Source organism: Manacus candei, unplaced genomic scaffold, assembly GCF_025592945.1.
Source record: "Manacus candei isolate 608988 ecotype Guabito, Panama unplaced genomic scaffold, ASM2559294v1 h1tg000114l, whole genome shotgun sequence".
NCBI lineage: Eukaryota > Metazoa > Chordata > Aves > Passeriformes > Pipridae > Manacus > Manacus candei.
The window spans coordinates 3,176,130-3,191,504 of NW_026138162.1; the positions used below are offsets into that span (position 1 = coordinate 3,176,130).

Here is a 15,375-nt window from a genome sequence, read left to right on the forward strand (position 1 = left end):
ACAATTAATAGAAAAAATAAATGAGGTGTCTGGTCTGACATTTAAGCTGCTTCTTAATTTTTTAAAAAGCAAAACCACACAATTTTAGAAACATTTATCAAAGAAATTCCATTCTTATTTTAGTTTTGGAATAAATAATTTAACATACTAAGAAAAGTAACAATATTTGGTCAACTTCAACAACACAAATTACTTTGGTAAGTGTACAACATTTGTGGGTTTGGGATTAAAATAACTTATTTGCAATTATTACAAATTAATCTTCTGTGTTCACTGCATGCTCTAATACTGACACTCTTGATTAATTACTTGATACTTCAGGGTGGGTTTTTTCTACTTCTCTTCCAGAAGACCTTTTCTCTTTTATCTGTTTCCATTAACAGTCAGTCTGCCTATCAGTCTCTCTTACTCTCTCTTGCATATATATATAACCCAAGCTGCTGAGACGCAAGACTGTGTGCTGAATTCCAGCAAATAATTAGTTTTTTATTTATATTGTTATGAGGTTTGGTAGAAGAAAGGGAAAAAGAAGAGCGATATAATCTAAAAAATCTTAACCAGGCATGAAACTGTCTCTTGTCCCTGTGAAATTGGTCCTGATTGTTTGCTAGTTTTCACTGTGGTTTCTGGCAGTACAAAAATTACTACTTTTATGAGTCTCCAGTTCTAGTTTCTGATTAAACAAAGTCAAGAAAAAGTTTTTATAAACCCCCACTTTTAGTTGAATATAGTTAACACTTTGACAAGTATGCTTCTGAGAGATGAATTACTTGGATGTGCACTCATGAAGGGACAGTTATTTAAATAGATAAGTTAAGATGACGAACATTGCATTAAACTCGCAAAAGACTCCTTAATTTGCAAAGAATATTAGAAGAGCTTAAGGCACAGTTATACCTTACTTCCTAGATGAAAAAAATCACATCCTCTCTAGCTTTAAGCTCAAATAAAATGTAGGCATATAAATATACTCACTAATCTCTATCTAGTTACCAACAAAATGGAAAAACCAAACAGTTCAAATTTAGTTACTACCAAAATTAATACTGCCTGTGAAATGTTCCACTTTTCATTTTAGAGGATGATAATCCTAGTCTCCAAATACATTATTTCCCACTATTACTTCCACAGGTCTACCGTCTCATTCACCACACAGGAGGAATATAAATGAGTAATATTTGCCTCTGCCTCCAGTTTCTACAAGGAAAACACTACCAGCTTCTTATAAATATTTAGGTTTTGAGCAAAATATAAAATAAGTTCTAGGAACAAATACAAACTATTGTTTATTTCAAAATCAGTTCAAGCAAAACTGCAAATCAGGTCCTATATTCTCTTTTCCATTGCTGTATTTCACAGCATCTAAGCCATTAGATGATTTTCAGCTAGGTGTTACATCTGAGAGGCAGACACAAGGTTCTGAGGAACAGCACAGTTCAACCTTGATACTGCATTGCTAAATCAGTGGACCTGATCAGTGAAGACATCGGGGCTGGTGAAGGATCCCAGGGTAAGGGCCCTGAGAGTACAGCAGGGTACTCATTCCCAAGGCTCTCTGCTGGCTGCTCCAGCAACACTGAGTTCATGCAGCAAGTCCCAGGGTTGCTTCTGAAAGCGGCTGGCCCTAAAAATTCTTCCCGGTTGTCAAGATGAACAGAAAGTGAAAAGATGGGCTCTGTCCTGGTTCTGGCCAGGACAGGGGTAATTTTTGCAGTAGCCAGGAGAGGGCATGTCTAGGACCTGAAGGTTATTCTACACCAGCTCACATCATTGCTGGAGGTGGGGGGAAAGGAGTCTCTTCCAGGGAGAAGGGCTTCCTTTCAAGTAAGTCTGGCAGAAGGAACGGTGGGGTGGTCCCAGTTCCGAGCTGAAGAGAGCAGTTGGGTAATGCTGGTTCTGAGCCGGAGGGAGCAGTGGGGGCAGCGTGGCAGAAGGAGCCATCGGGTATTGCCCGTTACTGGGGGGTTTCCATGTGAATTGTTCCTTTCCTGTACCCTCTGTCATTGGTACTGTTGCTGTTACTCTTGGTTTTCTTATCTCATTGCTGTATCATGAGGCTGAAAGTACTTGGTAAAGAAAAAGCTACTTAAACCACAGGACACACAGTAGACAGTTATAAACTGTCCATGAATTTATTTAGGATTAATTAGGAGAGAAGATCTAACTATCATAAGTAGCAAGATTCTGGAATGTTACAAAAGGATTTTTTTTTTTGCCTGCATTACTTCTAGCTACTTTTTCAGTGGAGTGTTAATCATTTATGAAATGGAGGATATGTGCTAACTACTTTCAAGAGTGGCAAACTTCACCAAGTGACTTTGAAAATGGCTCAGAATACTGTTTTCCTAATAGGAAGACAAATAAAAATAAGAAAAAAATGTTCTGACTATCTAGAAATGATGCACATCACCCCTATAGATATAATTGCTCATTTAAAATGTGCAGGAAAACATTTCCCCCAAGTGAATTCTTTGTAACCGTCCTGAATTCTTTAAGCTGATGACTTTTATGTACCTTGCTTGACCAACAATAAAAGATCTTCCTGTCTTCTTCCTCTGCTTTGGTTTTGACCCAAAGTCATTAAATACTTATGGCACAAAAATGTTTTTGAGAACGGGAAGGCAGTCACAGAATATAAACAGGTGGTAGATCATCTATCCTTTTTCTCAAGTTACATATTAATTTCTTTCTGTTGGTAGTCCCTATTAAAGCCAGCTGGTCTACTTATAACGAAAACTCCTTAGTGACTAAAGCTGGCATAAATGGACTGTAACTGTCAAAGTAAACACATATATTAGTGAAATACTTACAAAATATAGCCAGGTACAATACTAAAATAGGTTAATCGATTTTGTTTACTGGTTTATAGCAACTAATACATGGGCTGTTAGCTATTATTTTCCCATGTCTGCAGTTCTTCCATGCCTCAAGCTACGTTCCTCCCACTGATTTCAGGTGGCATTATCTACCAAGAACTATATTTACCTAAATGCTGCACTGACAAATAAAGAAAGAAATGGAAGATAATCCTCTTTTATTCCCTACACAGAAGTGGCTGGAGACAAGTAGCAAGAGAGGATGTGCTTTGCTTAAGGCAATTCTTTCCCTGTCATTTGCAAAACTAGTGGGTATGGATGCAACCATAAATCCTACTTTTTTATTCAATAGGAACCCAAACATACAAAGAATGACCATTCCCTTTGTGGAACTCACTAAGCACAGTAATCTATAGTCCCATTAGTTAAAAAAAAAAAAATCAAAACAAAACCACCACCCCAAAACAATCTCTAGTCTTTCAGACAGCACAGTAAAACTCTGCCACATTCTCCTAGATCTAGAGAAGAGCTTCCCAAATGTAAGTAAATTGGTCAGCAAATATTGTCCTTTTCTTTTTTCTGTTACTGGTGCAGTTTGACTGGGATTACTATACACGCAGCACCAAATCCACTCTCACAACTCCTGTTTCCTTGACAGAGGGAGGACTGGCGTGGGGATAAGGAATAGCACTGCTCCTGTTCTTGTCACTCCTCTGGACAATGGGCAGGGCTGTGCCATGTCTGCAGTCCTCAAACCAGATTTCTATTCCCCCTCATGTGCCCCAGTAGTCACCATAGATAGAGAGCTGGACAGAACCTCTTACAAGAGGGGCCTCCTTTGAAATTGAATGGCAGACTCAAACAATTATTTTCCTAATTTTATAAAATGGTGAAAGTTTATGTAAGGAATATAAATGACCACAATTTCAAATACTGAGACATGTAATTGAATAGGTAGGTCACGGAACGCCTTTCACCTCTCAGTATTACTTTGAAAAATACCTGTACTTCATATAGGCCCTGCAAAGTGTCCCAGAGCAGAGTTCTGCACTGCAGGACACCACCAGTCACTCGCGACACAGCAATATTTTATCAAGGTATGGTTATAGCACAATACAAATTTTATCCTCTGTCTTTGACAGAGAAAGAGCTAGCTGGCAAAGCAGAGGTTAATTCCAGGCAGGTTTGCAACAAGTTTGCATTCACAGCTGAGAAAAACAATAACCAAGTACTTGGGCAGATACCAGATGACACATCCTCTTTGCTTTTTAACTCCATATCCTGAATGATAAAAACTTCTGGGCTATCAAGGAAGAGGAACCATAACCTTGACTTGTTTTCTACTTCATAGTTGCTGTAGAAATTTTGTCCAGGGCAGGTTCAACAACAGTTCAACACAGGTTTGTAGGTCAGCCTGCTTTTAGTGCTTTTTGTATCCGATAAGGAGATTTTTATGCCAGAACCCTTAAAAGGCAGGGAACACATTTTCAGGTGTTAAATAGGCTAACAACAGTAGACAAGGAAGAACTTTGCTCATATTGATTTTTATCCAAGGATGAAGAGTTAAAGTTTGCATGTAAACCACTTCTGCAATCCTAGACTTTATAGGATAAAAATTTCAGCCACTATTGGAGACTTTACCTAACAGAAACATAAAACCATCCACATTTATTAACATAATATCCTAAGTTTTCCCATGTAAAGTTTATGAAAATTCATAATATAACCTTATTCAAAGAAATTAAATTATTTAAATAATAAACTCGTATACACAGTCCTGTATCACTAAAGGCAAAATGAGATATTTCAGAAGAGAAGCAAGGGGATGGCTATTTGGTAGAAATTCATCCTTTATAGGGCATTGTATACTCCAAAAATAGAACATTTCAAGTACTTAGTAAAATTTTAAAGGAATATTCAATATTTATGTCAGATTGAGGACATCCTTATAATCAGCTGAGAAACTCAAGGTAATGTAAAATATTAATATGGATGACAAAAGAATACTCTAAGCACAGCCAGAACTAAATACAAGTGAAATAATGTATGCAAAACTCTCCTTTACCTGTTAAGCAATTTTACTTTAGACATGAATTAGAAGCAATTTGAGACAATACAAATAACCCCATGAGCTTAAGGTAACAATCATAGGGCAACAAAGACTGAAAGTCAAAACAAACTAAATTAGTTTGTTTTTAATCTACTGAACATTCCCTTGTTTGGAAGAATAAACTATCATTTTTCACCAGCTCTGTCCTTGGTACTTCACAGTATTGAAATACACAGCTTTCTGACTTAAAAAACAAACAAACAAAACCAAACAAAAAAAAAAACATAGAAAGATAACTCTGTTCATGCTGATTTACTGCCCTCTGAAATCTAGCTGGAATCAGCAGTGCTACATAGATTTAAGAAGTTGGCTTGGAAATTTGTTCGTAAAAATTACCTGCAGTGCAGTCTAAAGATGTCAGAGAAGTTATTTATAGGAGGATACTTTAAATGTATTCTTGAAGCTACCTCATTAAAGGCATATTGTAATACATTCTCCATTTAAAGTATAAAACAACAACTGAAACCCCTTCTGCACTGAAACTGCTTTCAAAATCTCAAATGCTTTCAGAGTTGACAGTAGCTACCCTTCGAGTTTTTCATGAGACTTCCAGAAAATAAGCTTCCAAACAATAATTCAAGTCCTTAGCCTAAACTCAAGTTTTGCAATTTCTTGTTTCCTTTTTCTTTTTTCTTAAAGAAATCCAAATAATAATAAAAAAATTCTGCTGGTCTCTAAAAGTTTAGGAATTTAATATTACAGAATTGACATACTTGAACACCAGAAAATAACGTGAGGAAGTAGGCAAACCTTCAAATGGAGATTATGTAACTATGTAATCTAAATTAATGCATTTTAAATTGTTCTAAATGGCAAAAGCAGCTGTAACTCAGAACCATAAGGTATAACAGTCAGAAAATAATATACCACTGAAATCAGCCATTCATCTAATCTATTAAATTCTTTAGATTTTAATGTATTCATAGCCAACTTCTAAGCCAACCTCACATTTCCATTTATTGAAAAAGAAGGAAAGAGAACGAACTCTTCAGTTTATATAGTTTCTCTCTTTGATTGTTATCCATTAAAACTGTGAGTTAAAACTTAATAATTTGTTCCTCAATCAGAGAGCACTTGGATTTGTTGCTGCTGTGCGTGAACACTGGACTGCATATGCCAAGTAATTTGTATCAAATACTGAGGCATAAGTGCTTAGAAACAATAACAAACATGTGAGACACATACATTGCTTCTAAATTACTGTAAGGATGCTTTTTGTCCAGGCTTCTATTGAATGACTGTTTCAGTTTCAAAGGTACATACTGAAAACCAGAAACAGCAAAACTAACAGACCTGTAAGCACATATAAGACACATTTTTGCATTAGAGAGGTCTTTTGTAAAATGCACTCACAGAACTAAATGTCAAGGATGGACTTCAATTGCAAAGGAGCTCTTGAGCATTTATTTGTGCTTAAAAGAACTGACTCATCTGTGGTCTTATAATACCAAAGAACACTCCATTTACCACCTAGTTTTCCTGGTGCATCTTGAAGCACCCAACACTGAGAAAGACTACAAAACCAAAAAAAATATGCAAGATTTTTCAACTACTGTTGAATAACTAATGGTTTTGTGAAGCTTTTTTAAAAAATAAAGGATTCTATGGCATTCAATATAGCAGCAGAAAGGTTAAGAATTAAACTTCCTTTACTTTCACAGGTATATTTAAGGTGACTTTATGCCCTATATATTCCAACCAGTATTTTAGCTAAATTCCTTCCACACAAATTCAGTAGAATTTCAAAAAAAAATCTATTCAATAGAGATGAAGGTTTATAAGCATATATTTTGTATATCAGTGGAAACCTGGAAGACTAGGAACTTATTCTGAGAATGGTAAAACAACTGAAATGTGATTTTTTTTATATCCCTGTCTTTGCTGTCCAACTCCCTTTCCTCTTCTTACCCTGGTATTAACTTCAGTTTCCCTCTATGACACAGTGAGTAAGAGACAAAAGTACTGTATAGGTATTCAAAAGATTTTAATAGTTATAATTTTCATCTCCAAAATGAATGGCATATGAGAAATGAACAAGTATCAATCTTGTCACTTTATTTCCTCCAATTTTCTGCTGTGTTCAGAAGTCATTTTATAAATGTAATGAAAAAAGAGTTTCTTCTTAAAAATAATCTTTGCATACTCTTCACCGCCTAACAGAGATAAGAAAACTATGTAAACTTCATTTTTAGATAAGTGGCCATTTTAAACTGGACTTACAGGTAGAACATTATTTTCTTGTTTATTTATTTGAAGAGCTTTACTACTTGAATTTAGTTTTGCACATTTTGATTATCTAACATTCACATCTTTGTACCGTACTCAGGACATCGTTTTCATACTACTACCTATGGAATGGCAGCCACCTGGATTTTGTCCTGCACACCATCATGAACCAAGAGCATATGGCTAGTGGAGGTGAAGAGCCTGTCTTGCAACAGAGCCCCACTCTGGGGGCTTGGGTTGGTTGAGTCATGGCAGGAGGGGAAGGAAGGGCAAGCACCAGAACGACAACTAGAGCTGAGCAGGAAGCAGGTGGGATATTCAGCCAGAGAATCAGTCCCCTCCTTGTTGGGGCACTCAGCATGATCTCACCTCAGTGAGAACCTTAGCATGACAATCGCTTCCATGTTTATGATCTGGTACATTAATGAGTTAGGAAATCTTTCTCCCTGCTGTATAATTATTTTGATGCTCATGTTATTTATCCTCTTACACACTTACAACAGGGTTCTAGTAATTAAACTTTGTTTAACCTATGCTGCTCTGAAGTCAGTCACAGGAGAAAACTAATTTGCTGTTTTAACATTACAGAGGGGTACCGGTCTTTGCTTGGAAGCGCTTACATACACTCCTCCCACCAAGTGTTATTCAGACTTAAAAGAGAAGTCTAAATAACACCTCTACAATTTAGTGGAGTTAGAAACAGATGGAAGGTCACAGCTGACAACTCATCTATTGGTACTTTATTTAGTGTGGGGTTTTTTTTTAATTCTTTTAAAGCAGATTGTAAGTTTACCTTCTCCATACCCATTACATGAATACTACGATAATGTTGACCAAGAAAAAAACCTTGTCCACCCCATAGTTTAAGGAGTACAATTAATGAAATGACTGCTAGAAAGCAACAAATAATATCGTCTCCCTTTCCAGGAAGTAAATCAATAGCTCCATTCACAACAGGTTTCAAAGCCAATTCAACTGCAGGAAAGCCACACATACTCACAAATTATAGAGCATATCAGCCATGTTGCTGCGGTAGTACAAGGCATTTCTGTAGGCGCTTTCAGCTTCAGAAATCTTGCTCTGGCTCTTGAGAACATTTCCAAGGTTACCCCATGCTGTCAAGAGGAGAAAACAGTATTCAGAAACAGCTACAATCCAATTACACATGACAGAATATCCAAGTATCAAGAAGTTCCTCAGGGAGACAAACCTCACAAAGAAACTATTTTTATGGAACAGGAGGGGAGGTTGGTTATTTTTTTTTCCCCGGTTTTCTGGATCTCTGGATCTCTTATTGTGAGACTCACATTTCATAGAGGTGATTTACATGCATTCAGGTGGGAAAAGGAAATTTAAAAAAAAAAAATGTCTCCATGCTTTAGAAATTACTGTAGCAAAGGCAAGGGACCATTTTATTTTATATCACCTCTAAATAAAAATCCATAGAGTGAAATGTGGATCTGGGGCATCTTCCTAGTTTTAGCATTTTTTTAAGCCTATTGACCCTAAACAGCAAGAAATTTTCCCAGAGAAGATGTAGCCCTCACTGAAGTATGGAAATTTGACATATGATGCAGGAATTGAAAGAACGGTTAGGTAAGTAACCAGGATTAAAAATATGCCATATGAATATAAACATACTACACAGATCACTAAAATGCATTTTTTCTACCAGGAAAACATGTGGTTCCTTTCCATACAATTTATTATGTTACACAGTGTGCTTTTATAGCCCATCTATAAAGGACTTCAGGTAAAAAAATATTTAAGGCTCCACATGTTCCCTTTGCAGTTTTGTTGAGTAGCACAAAAACTACTTAAAAAAGGAATTGGAACTAACATTTTATTGAAAACACAGCCCATGCTGCTAAGAATTTAGAAAGCTAGTTTAACTGGCATTGTAGTTATAGTGTATGTGTGTGTACATGGGAAAAAAAACCAAACCACATTATGCTTATAAATACATCAAAGTTGTTTCATAAAAAGTTCTACTTTCACACATGTATTTTTTAATGAGAAAAAACAATGGAAAGATTATGCATGCTCTTTCCACAAAACACAAATATATGTCAAAATATTCTTCCCTCCAGACATACTAACCACAAACATCAGCTCAAGTAGCAGTTAACGCTGATGCTCTAGTCAAGCCCTGTTTTTACAAGAATCTGCATCAATCTTGCCCAATGCAAAATTTCAGTGTAGTTTTGATCTAACATTGCTAAATAGGTTGATAATTGTGATGTGTGTTTTTTCCTCAGAAAGTGCATTGCTTTCAAGCTACTGTGGTTTGCTGCAGAATCATCCTATCGTAAGGATGGAACAGAATTTCCTCTGAGCAGAATAAACTAATCATTGCTGGGAAAAACATATTAAATCATTTTAGTATTCATAAAAATCATGTCATCCAACTGTGCACAAGGTATTCTGCAAAGCCAAAGGAAAAAAATAAATGCAATATTTCCATGAGAAAAGAAAACATTTCTGTGAGTCACTTCAGTTAGCCTAGTACTTGATAAGATGAGAAATAATTCAAACGTTATTTATCAATAAATTAACAAAAGTCACAAAAATATTTCATCACTTTGAAGTAAAGCTGCTAAAACTATTCTCAAAGTCACTCAACTTTTACACTCTTTGCTATCATATGTTCAGAATTCTGCATTTATTTCCCCATTACTGCTACTCTTCCTTTTTACATGCAGAAAATGTTTTGGAAGCACCAATTAAGGTGACTAGCCAGTCTGTAAGCATTAATGCTTCTAAGAAAAACAGAGATTTTTATATGGTTTTTAAATTAATTTGTGAAAACATATCCCGATATTGCTTCTGCAGCACATGGTCATTCAACTTGACATAACTGTATGTTCCATATAATCCGTAGGTACTTTTGTTTTCACTCTGATCTTCCATAACAGAGCTTTATATCAAAAGACCATTTGGACTACTGATAAAAATTTCCTGCTATATAGTTGTTTACTCCCAAACATTCTGAAGCTCAGTAACTGAAAGGATCCATAGAAGAATGATTCAGTTCATCTTTTCATCTGTTAGACTGGAAATACACTGTTACCACCATTAATTGTAATATTTTCCCCTCTACATTTCATTTCATACCGTAAGCTCTAATATTTATCTGAGTTAATATAACTTTTAAGGCAATACTTTAAGTTATGTTTTGCAAAATAATGTGTCAAGTTTTTAATATCAATCAATAATTAATTGGCATTATTTCATTTTAAATGTATTCCATTTAGACTTTTGTCTAAAATTCTAGAACTGTGAATGATTAACCTTATGTGATGCATTAGAAGAAGTGATAGTAGTAGAAAATAGCAAACATAAAACATGATAATCTCACAATTTATCACTAATAGAGACATGAAAAACAGGTCTTTTTACTTATCTGAACTGTAAAAGCTTAGTATAAATCTTCCCATCTATTTAAATACAGAATTAGTTAGATGAATGACCTAGTTCTGACTGGAGATGAAGCTTTACAGAACATATTGCAGAATAAATGCTTATGAGTAGAGATCATACTCATAAGCCCTAGAAGTTATGAACAGCTAATATCTGCAGCAACCACATCCTCTTGGTTTTTGGTATATGAGGGAGGGTAAAAGAGGATGGTACACATACATGGAAAAGAGGCTACAAGAGATATTCAAGAACTTCACTCCTGCTCTGTGTTAAGTAGTGCAACTAACCATAGGAAAAACAAAGAATTTCAGTTATTAACTGCCACATCTCAAACAAAATTTTTCCTGCAAAACTGTAACAACATCAGTTCAACTATGGGCACATTCAGAAATAGAAACAAAGTTATAACTAAGTGAAGCCACATCCCTGTTAAAAACATACCTACGACTCCAACTAAAGTTCAGCAGTCAACTATTTTCCATTTGTACATGGGGGGAAATGAAAATATACAATTATATATACACACAGCAATTTAATCTTTAATTAAAAATTCAAATTTTCACCTATAGAAGACCTTATTCAGCAAAAGAGAAAAGCAAGCTGTGAATGAAAGAGCTTTGCAATATTTACTTTCTGCCTGCTGCTTAATTCCCTGTGAACAAAAAAAGAGACCAAAACAGACCCAGGTCTTTTAGAAATAATACTCCATCATAGCATGGGAACAAATGTAACATTCACATTTCACCTACAAAACAGTCAATCCATTTAAACTTTATTTAATTGCTTCATTTTCTATATATCATACTCAATATAAATGGGCATATTAAAAATTAAATCCATTTCATCACCTCTATCATAAGTCATTTATAAACTGAAAAATCTCCCAATGCTTGAGAATTCCTACACTAGTTACCTTTCTTTGCAGGAAAATGAAACTTTTAAAAGGGGTTTTGTTCTGCTGTTCGTTGGAGGGTTTTTTAAAAATAAATAGAAAGAAATATTATTTATAGCTAAGTAGGAAAATAAACAGTTGTTTAGGTTTTATAATTTTGGCCATATCAAACTAGATTTCTATTAAACTTTAAATATTGTATTTATGCCACCAGGCATTTAAGTGCTTTCAAAACGAAAATGAACATGAGAAATTTCAGCCTCAAGTTTAACATGCCTAATTTCTCAACTATCTAACTGAAATTGAGGATTAAGATTTAACAAGACTCAAAAATACCAGGCTGGTATATTAAACCTTCTCTAAGCACCTTCATTCAGGAAGAGAGCAAGACAAACAACAGCAAAGAAGAACAACATCATCCAGTCTAATCTGCCTGGATTTAAGATGCACATTTTACTAAAGAGAACAGGTAAACTTTCAGCTTGCAATTGAATTATGAAAACAAATGTGAAATGGAAATGAATGAGTGCAAATATCTTCATTTAAATAAAACTTTCTACTGAATCAAGAATCATGCTATGCTATTCAGTGAAATGGAAATTAAAAGCAACAAAGTGTCAGAGAAGAGCACTCAGGTGGGTTAAAAGCATATATGTGGATTACTTGATCCAAAAGTTTGCTTTAAATAAAAAAAAAAAACAAACCACAAATTATTAACAGAGAGAACTCAAAGTATTTAAGCAGGATGTAGGATGTAATCCTTCCTACCTGTCACCCCTATATAATACATGAAAAAATTGATAATAATAAAATCTATTTGGAAACTGACAACCTATTAACATATCTGTGTGCAAACACCTCTGCTGAAACATGGAGAGAAAAAAATCCAACAAAAATTGACTATTAAATCATTAACATATAACCTGGTGAACTTTTAAAAATAATATAGAAAAGGAAAATGCTGCCTTTCCTAGTATGTTATGCCATAAACACTGTCTTTTGCAAACTTTAGCAGGAGAAAACATACTTGAAAACTAATGAAGTAAAATGTAGGATCTAAAAAAATTGATCTGTGATATTGACAATTCACAGGAACAAATTACTGAAATTTTTTAATACTGTTCTCACATTAAGTTATTAGACTTACAAAACAGAAGTCAAACCATAAATAGATGAATTATTAAAGAGTGCGGACCAGATTATTACTGGAGTGAAATAAACTACTTGAACAAAGACTGAAGTATTTAGGAAACAGCCAAGTCATTTGTAATCAACTTGTCAGCAGTTTCAAACTAGAAGCTTTAATTCACAGAAAAATGCACACCAGGCCAAGGAAACCTCTATGGAGCTTTACAGATATTTGTGCATTATTTACTACTCTTTAGCTTGTGAAATTAGAAACAGCAGTTCCAGTTTGCATTCCCTCTCATTACAATCCTCAGGCACAATACAATACTCTCAGGTACATGGTGTGACTGTTGGGGATGGTCCTGTGCAGGGCTAAGGGTTGGACTCAAAGATTCGTGTGGGTCCCCTCCAACTCAGCATATTCTGTGATTCTATGATTCTGTTCTTGCAATACAGAAGAGAAATTTAAGGAATATTTTCCCACATAATTAATATTCTCACAAAACAAGGGCCAAGTAAACTACATTACTTACAGTCTAAACTTTGTGAGAAGACTGATATTTGTCTATGCATTTTATATTTTGATCTATATTCTTAACTTCTGTTAAAGGGTTGACCTTCAGAACACATCTGGGAGCATACAAAGTATCTGATTGCTTAAAATAAAATTATTTAAAAAAAAAAAGCTGGAAAATCTGTCATTCCTTTAAGTCTTTTGAGGACTTCTGAGCGTGATCTACTTCATGAGACATAAGTTGAAACATTAAGACCAAGGTTTGTAAATAGAAAATTCATCCTACTGGAAAGAAAAAAAAATAAAGGCTGATACTTACAACAGAGGTAGACAAGTATCCAATATCCAAATATTCCAAACTACCTTTGCTGGATAAGTGTGAAGAAACAGCACAGCACCAGTTATATTACTCACATTTGAAAGGTTATAACCATAGTTATAAAGAAAACAACTTTTCCTTTTTGTTGAAAAGAGTACTACTTGATAAAGCAGAGTGCTGCTCCAGTCTCTCGCATTCCCATTCCATCAGGTAATCACTTTGTTCTTGAGGGAGAAACAGTTTCATGAACAGAGGAACAACAGGTTTCCCCAATAAACCTCTGAAAGCTCGGTTGCACACTCAAAAAAAAAGTAACAAAGAGAGTTCAACATCTAATACAGTTTTTCTACCATGCAGAGCTACTATCTCTCACAAAGATATTCAGAAATGTAATTAGATAATGTTTTTAAATAGTTTGAGAATGGAAAAGTTCATTTAAATGCTACAGGTTAGTACTTTCAAAGTGGAACAGGTTTTGCATAAGTTCTTTATGATGGTTTCTACAAAGTATTTATATTTTTCCTGTCATTTCAAAGAAATAATAATCTTTTTTCAAAATATGTCATAAATTCATGCATATCATTTGCAATAATTATCCTCTAAAAATTTCACTTATTAATAGAATATCTTGATCAAGTTACCCCATTTTGCTAAGTCAACCGCAAAACTGCCCTATGTCCTGTTTCCTGATGGGATAAATGGTTCCTATATACCCATAATTTATGAGCTTGATCTACTTTGCACATTGATTTTATTTTTTTTATATCAATGGCTATGTGGTAATGTTGAGGCAGACTTATTTATATCGTTTGTTCAACAGTTCATTTGCTGATCAATTGCAGGGCTTTTGTAATGACAGCAGGTGAAAGAAAAACAGAATTGAAAACTATGCAGTGCTCTGAAAGCTATCCAACGCCATGTCAGCAACTCACTTTTGGCAGGCAGTGCTTCAGTTTTGTTTCTTAGTTCTGAAACCCTGATGCAAATGTGCACCAGTGCATGACTCTCTACTGCTCAGCATCACTGCCTGATATACCCACTTCACTTGATATGTTACAAAAAATTAACTTTTCCTCCTCAAAGGATAGCACAGTGACTCAGTTCAATGAACCTGAGAGATGAGACCGAGCAGCTGTTAAAGTGTTCTTTGGTTTCACCATTTACCCTGTTTAGTCTAGAGTACGGACTCCTCATTCTGCCTAGGACATATTTGCAGATTTTGGTAATCCAATCAGTTTTGATGAACCCAGTCTTGAGTGTGTGAGTGCTCCACCATCTGGCTGAATACTAAAGTGAGCCATCAGTGAAAAGTATGAGAGTATGCTTAACTCCCATACTCACACTTCTCCTATACACCCTGACAGATTACAGTATGAAGAAATTCTCACCATTGCCTTTGTTTGAGGTGCCACAGGATCAAACTGAAAACTTACTGTTTTCGGTTAAGTACAATGTAAAATATTTTCAGGGTAGCACTACAGAAACTCTTAACAGCACAGCCCTCCCTCAGTACTAGTCAACAGACAAAATCAGAAAGAAATATGCTTCCCAATCGCTCATCTCTCTGATGGTGATACCATCTCACATCTCTCAGGAGCTGCCTCCGTGCAGCCAGTGTGCTACATGTACAGCCTTTACACTTCTCCCACAACAGAAAGACAATACTACAGATAAAGCTGTCCTGTAAACCAGATTCAGCCCTTAAAACCAGTGCTGATACTGCAGAACCTCTAAAAAGATTCAAACCAGAAATCACAACCTCACTGCAATGATGCTCTCTATAAATAGGTGCTCTCAATATCATAGGTGCTCTCTATAAATAGATAAACAAATAAAAAACACCAACAAACACATTATTTTGGATATGTCCTCTCATTTCCCAGTCTTTGTACAACTTGATTCCGTTTAATGTTGCAACTCTGCTAAAGATACTGCAAGAACACAGACTTG

General features: G+C 35.2%; 1 protein-coding gene across 4 annotated transcripts in view; it reads right to left on the minus strand.

The window, feature by feature from the left end:
• TMTC2 (transmembrane O-mannosyltransferase targeting cadherins 2) overlaps positions 1-15,375 on the minus strand; it is a 244,057-nt gene that overhangs the window by 74,652 nt on the left and 154,030 nt on the right. For all 4 annotated transcript variants that reach the window (XM_051770040.1, XM_051770037.1, XM_051770039.1 and 1 more), the window contains one exon: positions 8,153-8,267. In XM_051770040.1, the coding sequence (XP_051626000.1) occupies positions 8,153-8,267 (115 nt within the window). The remainder of the gene's footprint in view (positions 1-8,152; positions 8,268-15,375) is intronic.